Raw genomic sequence first — 9,567 nt, forward strand, 5'->3', positions numbered from 1 at the left:
ATGGTAAAATGTTTCAAATGTGTCACTCAAAGAAGTTTGGTTGATTCAGTATTGCACCAATATTTTGAAATTAAAATAGATTGAGTGCCGCAGGTGTCGCGTATCATTTACGTTAGTTTACGACGTTTATAAGAAATGTAAAGTGGTGATTATGTCATTGTTATAATTATCTTTTAAGAAATTTATTTCTTCATATATCAGTTAAACGCACTATTTATGTCTGAAAGGATTCATTGACATTTATGCTGTATCACGTACAACAGACGCAGGATACAAGAAACGTTCAAGAGTCTGGTTTATGGTCACAAGAAACAATAAGCTATTTTCCGACATGAATAACAAACATAAAAAAGTCAAACAAACATAACAGAACACAACAATGAACTGGTGACCTTGAAATAAGAGCATATATTTTGAAATAAGGTACCAGGCGCGTAGCCAGGCATACTCCCATACTCCCGGGAGTACTTCGATTTTGAAAAATGAAAAAATGAAAATTCTAAATGGCCTAAATCCGGTGTAAAACTTGAACCCTAAGGGGGTACAGGCGAATTTTAAACCAATCCAGCTCGGCATTATAAAAATTCAATGTAAAATGTCATATATATCAGTAGTACCTGTACATAGTATCCTTTACTACGATGTTCCAAGCACACTATAAACATGTAATCTTAAACACGGTAAACAACTTAGCCTTACTTTTACGTATTATAACTATGATCAATCATAGTTACCTCCCGTCTTTATTACGTCAAGTCAAGTTTTAAACAGCGCGAATTTTAAACAAACAAAAAATGCGTCTCCGACAACCTTTAGACCACCTTATTCCGATATTTTTCGAGAATATGGAACTTGTGCAACATCAGTCCCGTATGATAGTGAATTCAAATTCAACCTGCTGACCAAACACTGGGATGAGGCTCCAAGTTTCAAGTTTCCAACAAGGTATACTATTATTTATAAAAATACACACGCTACTGTAGATTTGAAAAGTAACACTTAACTGAAATACTAATTAATTTTGTAAGGGGAAATTCAAATGAATAAATAGTATAATAGCATGTGTTTTTGTTAATTTGGTGAAATTTTCAGAGCAAAAATTTATAAAAGTATAATACAATTTGATAGTCAAATTCGGCCATAAATCGCTTGAGATAATTAAAAAGTTACGAATGACTTTTCACACGTCCCTGTGGCGTAACGGTTAGCGTCGAGGACTCGTAAATCAACAACTCGAATTCGAATCTGAATAGAGTACATATATTTTTAAAAATTATTTCTACATCTTTATTGTTATCTTATATTGTTATTATTTTATTATTCTTCTTATTTTATTATTATTATTATTATTATCATTATTATTATTATTGTTGTTGTTGTTGTTGTTGTTGTAGAAAACGATTTGTATTGCCCATTTTGAAGCAAACCTGATTAGGAACATTATCTTTAATTTTAGGTATGCTCAAGGACGATTTCGCACCCTTCGTGTTATATCCATGGCTACGCTATTCTGTGGTCACTGATGGTGTCTACTGCGCCCAATGCCATCTGTTTGCTGGCCCGGATGCTCGCGTGAAAACATTAGTCACCACAGTATTGAGAGATTGGAGTAACATATCCAAGGTAGTTTTGAGCCACATGAAATCAGAGGCCCACCTGTCTAACTGTGATTCAGCAAGTCATTTCTTAGCAATAATGAAGGGCGAAAAAAAAGACATACTATGTAGCATGTCATCCCAATACAATGTGGTCGTTGAAAAGAACAGAAAGATCCTTGTTAGTATAACAGAAGCGATAGTGTTCTGTGGGAAACAGAAACTTGCCTTGAGGGGGCATGAAGGCGATAAGGGAAATTTTCAGGCCCTATTGAGCTTTCAGGCCAAGCAGGATCCCATATTAAAAGAGCATCTAGAACACGGAGATCCAAGATCTATGTACCTTAGCCCCGATTTACAAAATGAGCTTATTTCCATTTGTGGAAAACAAATCGCAGACAGTATCGTGTCAAAGTGCAACAGTGCACCCTGCTTCAAGTTTATGGCTGACGAGGCAACTGATGCCAGCACTATGGAATAGATGGCCATGTGCCTTAGGTACTTCGACGGAGCTGATTTACGCGAAGATTTTATGGGGTTCGCTGAGTGCGAATCAACTACAGGCGAGACTCTCGTTGGCCAATGCCTTCTTAGCAAATCTTGAACTGGCGGGTGCTAACGTTAACAAAATGCGTGGCCAGGGATATGATGGCGCTGCCAATATGTCCGGTATCGGAAGAGGCGTACAGGCAAGGATCCAACAGCGTATTCCTGGGGCTGTGTACACCCACTGCCTCAACCTGGCCACGCATCAAAAGAAATGTATGCAAGGAACATGATGGCTACCGTACAACAAATAGCGTTTGCTTTTAACTACTCCGCTAAACGCCTCCTACGCTTCCAGGAAAACCTTGACAACGATGAAGTTGCTCGTGTCGAGATGGATAAGCGCACTAAACTGCAATCTCTGTGCGAGACCCGCTGGGCAGCTAAGGCGGATGTTTTGCACACTTTCCTATGCTCATTTAGGTAACCTTGAGTGTGTGTGCACATATGAATTGAACTTATTTGCAGTCATAATTATTTTATTAAATGTTTTTCCCATCTTTTGACTTACAAAAAGAAAGATGGACGTTGCCGAGCGCTTTACTAATGCGTTGTTTAATGTTACGTCACTATCAAATATCATTTCAGTCTGAACGCAACAATCCAACAGTATGGGACAACCTGTACGAAAAGGCTATGTCACTAGCAAGAGACATTGGGGTGGAGCCGTCCATTCCTCGAGGCCCGGGGCGACAGGCATACAGGCCTAACGCACCAGCGGCAACACCCACAGAATACTGGAAGGTCAACATGTTCATTCCTTTTCATTTTTTAGTTGTTGAGTTAGAACCCGCCTGCTTAAACCGCATGGGAGATTTACTGCACAATATCTTCTGCCGACGAAAGTAGGTTTTCATTCATCCTTTTTTGATGAAATAAAATATGTGATATCAATGAAAATACTTGGAATTGCGTAATGTTATACATGTATAGTTAAATAAAACATCAATTATATTATTGTTCCGTAAAAAACAAAGTGTGTGTACCAAAACGTTAAGTTCTGTGCATATCTATATTTTTCTCTTAAGCAATTGCTTATTTTATTGTTTAATTATAAAAAAGTGGGTCATGTTTGTTTTGTTATAGGCTACTGAACTGACACCTGCCAGGACCGCAGAGATTTTTGCAGAGTACAGTCCAGACTTAGAGTGTGACGTGGAGACGTGTGTCCGGGAGTGTAAAAGATGGATTGCTAAATGGACCACAACATCCCCAGCTGAGTATCCAGACCTGGAAACATCTTTGCGAATGGCCACTGAGGCATCATATCCAAACATAAGACTTTGCATGATGGTGTTGATGTGAATGCCCGTTTCCACAACTACGGCAGAGCGGTCCTTCTCCACGATGAGGAGAGTCAAGACGTACCTCCGCAACACGATGACCACCGAGAGGCTTTCAGGGCTTGGGCTTCTTTACATTTATCAAGAGCGAGATATCAACGCTGAGCACGTAGTGGATGTTTTTGCACGTAGAAAAGACCGTCGGCTGGCGTTAGTGTTCAAAGTTTAAACGTTTGTTGTTGTGTAAAACTGTTTCAGAATGGGGAAAAAATCCATAAGATAAACTATGTATACATTTGTTTATTATTTGCTTATCATGTTTTCCATGTTTAAATCAAACTATATGTGATATTTGTCCTCAATGCGACTTGTTCATCTGTATATCCTATATATTCGGAGGGAGGCATCTCCACCAAGTATAAATATGTTTTGAATATTTATTGCTCGATCTTGCAGTTTTCCTTTTTTGCTTCAGTTATTATTAACTTAAAACTTGCATTTCAAGTTACCAGATATGCGTCAAATGCCACCAAATCGCACGAGTAAACAAAAAAAATTCAGGGGGAGGACCCCCGGACCCCCGCTAAAAATGGGAGTACTTCAAATTGGGTTCCAGCTACGCCTCTGGCTACGTATTGAAAAAGTATTTACAAAAGCTATTTCTGATTATATTCATGCAAACAACTACAAAAAGTAAGCTGGATAGAAGCACTGTATACAATGATAACATCAACTAGGTTTCCCGGCTGTACGGCAGTCCACTGAGACACGTCCACGGTTCCGCTAGTTGACTTACCACTGTAAAATAGTTCTTTTTAAAGTATAAATTTAGGATAATAACATTTCATACAGCAAATATTGTAAGTAGCAGTATGTATGAAAATTACAGCATGGTACACGGTAGTATAGTTGTTAAAACGTTATAAATTATATTTTTGCATTAGCTTGTTAGAATAAATCGTTGGAAAATATTATTTACCCATTGAGCATTTACAAGAGGGAGTTATGAGAGCACATTATTCCCTTTGGAAGGCAGGACGGTGTTGATGCATCGTGTTCATACTTACAATGGTTATTTTATTCGCTTTAAGGTCTTGTTGGCATAAGCTTTCTTATGAAATGCCTTTATTTCGCCAGCTGACGTACAAAATATTGGCTCAGTAAATTTATAATATAAATAATTAAATACCATGATGTGTACACATGGCCACGCCAAAATTGTTCATAATATTGGATCAATTCATAAAGATTTTAAAAATATGAAAAAGTGAACAAATGTTTTTTTTTCGAATTTGATTTTTTGGAAAACAGAACCAACATTGTTTTTACATCCATATAGATATATATGTATGTATAATATACACATTTTTTTTAAACCACTATTCAAATATTATTGAACTCTATAAAATCATACATGTAAATGACGGTTTATATTTTTTTGTTTAAAAACGTCTCCGAATAGAGACCATTACGTCAACAGAAAACTAAAAAGAGAAAAAAGAGGAAAAAAAACAACAACATTTTTTTAAACAATACAGCTTATGTTTTAAATCCCGTTTAAACGAATATTGAGATGGCTGCTCATATCGTATTTTAACTACAGGTTTCTTCTCGTGTTTCGACACAAAACAGATGTTTTCCCCAATAGTATCGCTTTGATTAAGGAACTATTGTATATATACGATAAACACTAATATGGTTTCATCAGAATTTGAAATTGAATCGATTTCATTCATATTTGCACAACACACATTCACATCCCTCATGATAACTTTGACTAGGTGAAGGCCCATAACTCTTCCGAATGTGGGTTTCACCAAAACCAGAACAGGTGAACAACTTAACATGCAGGAACGGATGTGGCGCAAATATTGTTGGAGATACACACGACACAAAATTCACACTTATTATAACACTTTTAACTAAGTAAAGCCCCAAACTCTGCTGTAGCTTGTGTAACTGGTGTTAATCACAAAAAAACTTCGTGCACAACTGCAAGATCTGATAAACATTCTCGGTCAATTACTTTAGGAGATACGCGCGACACAAGAGTGCATACTTTACATGTTGTTTTCTTACTCAAGGGACATAGACCTGCAGTTACTATTTACAGCTACAAACGAAACCGAAGTGCACAACATCAAATCCTACTTAACATTCCCGTAAAGTCTCATCACTGTAGCTGATATTTGTTTAGAGATACGCGGGTACAAAAAATGAATGGACGGTTGCTCTACGGGTTTATTATTTTCAACAGCCATAACTCTGCACTTACTTACAAAGCAACAATCAAACCCCTCGTTAGAAACTACACAAGCTGGTAAACATTCCTGTGATGTTGTTTTATTCAGGTTCATTTACCCCGGGACACAAGATTGCATGTTCTATGCGATATTATCTTACTAAGTCCAGGGCCATAACTTCAGACCCCAAAACCCTAGGTGCACAACTTAACACGCTGCGTAATATTCTTGTCAATTTTAATCACTCTAGCCATTACAATTTTGAAGCTTCGCGGGACACATTTTGTGACAGACTGACAGTCAATCATGTGAAAGATTTGTTCCCTATGATATATGAGTCGCTTTTAAATGCATTTTTGGTTGGTTGTCAATTAAACTGACAGAAACATCTTTCAAAAGCATGTTTACGCATTGCATTGGTTTGTTATAATCTGTGCTTGCGCCTTTAAACTAATATGCCTCTGTAGAAATGCTACAGTGACTAGATATTTCACGTACACTTTAACGCTAACGAGATGGCTCTTTAAAGCATCTATATTATGACAATTTTTATATCAACATGGTCGTTATTGTGTCTTAAAGGTCATAATTTCCAAGAAACACCTTTATAGCGGTGTTATTGCAAGACGCAAGCGAATTGGTCAGCGCTGTGATGTGATTTATTGGTCTATTGGTTCCAGACTTTCATTTTTACACCTTGCCGAGGCTTGAGGAGGATAACAAGTGTTGCTCAGAGACTTGTTGCCGCGGAAGGCAATACTAATGTTTCTTCTTCTGATAAGATATGATAGTGTTTAGTGTTCTTTTCAATGTGTTTTATTTGTTTAATTATATTCGACTGACAACGTCATAGGCAAAAAAGGACATATATTTTTAGACTACTGGCCTTTACTTCTCATTGTTTTATTTTTATACAACTTTGTTTGAATCCTTTAACTAACAATTTCCTAACTTGTATATTAGTTTTTCAAAGGATTAAGCACTCTAGGATTTCATATCAAATTGTGACTTTAGTGTGCGGATTTATAAATGAAGCCGGTTTAACTTTGAAATTTGGACTACTGTTGTGAGCATTGTGGTGTTGGTCGTTGGTCATGGGTTTCGTGGAACTTATGGTAAATACTAAGTGAAAGTTATAATGTAATTATATAAATTAACAGTTAAGTAACTTATGTGTATTTTTGTTGTTTGTGTTTTTTGGTCTTCGGCTTTTTATTATTATGTCTATTACCGGGTGTTCTGATTGTCCTTGTAGTTTGCAAGGCAGTATTGAGCAATTTTCTGAATATTCAAATTACTAATGAAATATAATCATAATATTTGGTAAAATATTCAATTGTGCGATGGTCGTTTGATGGAAATTCTTCCTCCCGTTCTTCCTAAGAAGTAATGCTACACAAGATAGATTAACCATATATTGTCTAAAGCAATTTAATTATGGTTGCAACGTATTAGACATATTCAGTGAATTGAAATATTATTGAACAGTTGATGAAAAACAACCGCACATATCTGACAGTTTTACATGATGAATTAAACGGGAAAACACAACAGACAAATATATAATTCTATTAATGACATGTGATAGAAATACTTGACTACTGATGTATTTTAAATGTCTAGTTTCTTGAAAAATAAAACGTCTGTGTTATCATCGAGGCGATAAGTTATCACATTTAGCTTAATCGATTTACGAAATGGCTCATATTGACTTGCATCTTATTGCTTCTTGATATAACTTTGTTCGAGCTGTTAAAAATTATTTAATAAGGATTATTAAAGAAGAATGTCAATTGGTCGAAATGGTTTATGGAATAGATGATTTAGCTGCCGTTATCAGGTATGAAATTAAAAAAGGCAAATGCATCCATTTCACTTCATGTGCAAGCTGGATTTTCAATAATTGTGTTGTGCTGAGGTCGTTAAAGTCGCCCTTCATGATGATTAAAAAACAGTTATTCTTGAAAATAGAATACCGTTAAACTTGGTAAGTAGCTTTAAACCCTCTGAGATAACCGGTTAACACGGTAAACAGCTTTAAACCCTCCAAGAATTCCGGTTAACTTGGTAAGCAGCTTTTAACCCTCCGAGAATAACGGTTAACTTGGTAGACAGCTTTGAACACTCCGATAATACCAGTTCATTTGGTAAACAGCCTTAAACACACCGAAAACACCCGTTAAATTGGTAAACAGCTTGAATCACTCCGAGAATACCCGGCGGTTAACTTGGTAAACAGTTTTAAAACTCTGCGAATACCGGTTCACTGGGTAAACAGCATTAAACTCTCCGAGAATACCGGTTTACTTGGTAAACAGCTTTAAACACTCCGAGAATACCGGTTTACTTGGTAAACAGCTTTAACTCGGTTAACTTGTAAAGCAGCTTTAAACACTCCGAGAATACCGGGTTCTTTGGTAAACAGCCTTAAACACTCCGAAAACACCGATTTACTTGGCAAACAGCTTTTAACACTCAGAGAATACCGGTTAATTTCCCAAACAGCCTTAAACACTCCAAAAACACCGATTTACTTGGCAAACAGCTTTGAACACTCCGAGAATACCGATTTCCTTAGTTAATAGCTTTAAACACTCCGACATTAGTGGTTAACTTGGTAAACAGCAGCTTCAAGCTCACCGAAACGGCTATATTCATACATTTAGTGTATGTTGTGTATCAGAAGGATTTCGTTTTGAATCAAGTAAATATTTTAGCCACAGGATCATTACTTTAAATAAAAAACAACCACATTAAACAAACATTTGTATTCTTGCAAATGTTCAAATATTAACTATTTTTGAATATTGTAAGTATTCATATACAAACTGTTATATCGTGTGACAAGTGGCTAATACCGACATATTTCTTGAAAATAGACCTTCATTTGACATCTATGTTACAATCGATGTAAATTAACAATAATAATGTAATACTTGTAAGATAAGAGGGCATCTTACAAAGGAAGAGTCATTGCATGTCATTGAAATGAAAACATTTATTTTCTATTCCCTGAAGACTGCCTGTGCCCGCAAGGTCAACCTCTGCCTGAACTAAACAAAATCAAGTGAGATAATTAATCAGCTTAGAGCGACGAAACAACAATTTTCCTTGCTCAAATCAGCGCAAAATCTAATTATGTCCGATAATGTTGAGTTGTTCGTCTAAATAGTAGGCCTTTGGACAGAAAAACGGTTGAATGTAATGGCAATATTATCGTTGAAAAAACTCGGCTATTTTAGCGAGAAACATAAACATGTGTTTGCGTGGTTAAGAAAATACTATATAAGAACAAAAATCACAATCTCTTCTTTGATTAAAGATGCCAATATTGTTCAAATGAGATATAAAAACGAAGTTTCTTACAGAATTTGAATTTTGGTTATTTACCTTTACTTAAATCGGAGTCGAAATTGCCTGTTTTGCGATTTTCTAAAGCCAAGAAAGTCGCATTCGAATTGTTTGTTTCATAGTTTTCCTTTACTCATTAAACGCTTTCTATTGCTTTATACGGGGTCACCAGGCAACAGGATTTCCCTTTATAATACATCGGATACCTTTTTCTCCCACCACAGGTAAGTAGATCTAAATATTTGACCTCGCTGGAAATCCTTATCTTGCCCACGGGATAAAAAGGACCCGTATGAAACTACTTTTTATTGTTATTACGCAATTACCTCCCTTGTCGAAGACCGTTGTCTGTAGAACGATGGAAACCTTGTCCTATGGCAATATTCAAAATACAGCTAAAACATTTCTCGCTTCAATTGACACCAAAAAAGTTTTCACGCTGCATTCGAGAAAAATGCTGCACTCTCCTCAGAACTATATGAAGAAAGATCTGACTATCTGCATATTTGGAATCACTGCGCGCATATCAATGACAACCACAAAGTATCA

General features: G+C 36.3%; 1 protein-coding gene across 1 annotated transcript; it reads left to right on the forward strand.

Moving 5' to 3' along the window:
* The first annotated feature begins 845 nt into the window (after positions 1-845).
* LOC128223623 (uncharacterized) lies at positions 846-2,076 on the forward strand. Its single transcript, XM_052932896.1, has 2 exons — positions 846-870; positions 1,457-2,076. Exons 1-2 carry the CDS (start codon positions 846-848, stop codon positions 2,074-2,076), a joined length of 645 nt encoding a protein of 214 aa, XP_052788856.1.
* Positions 2,077-9,567: the final 7,491 nt, after the last annotated feature.

The sequence above is a fragment of the Mya arenaria genome, chromosome 17, assembly GCF_026914265.1.
Source record: "Mya arenaria isolate MELC-2E11 chromosome 17, ASM2691426v1".
In the NCBI taxonomy this organism is placed as follows: Eukaryota; Metazoa; Mollusca; class Bivalvia; order Myida; family Myidae; genus Mya; species Mya arenaria.

Coding starts and splice junctions, on each gene's coding strand:
- LOC128223623 (XM_052932896.1), top strand. CDS start 846: ATGGAACTTGTGCAACATCAGTCCC. Junction 871..1,456: donor ACTTGTGCAACATCAGTCCC/GTATGATAGTGA, acceptor CTTTAATTTTAG/GTATGCTCAAGGACGATTTC.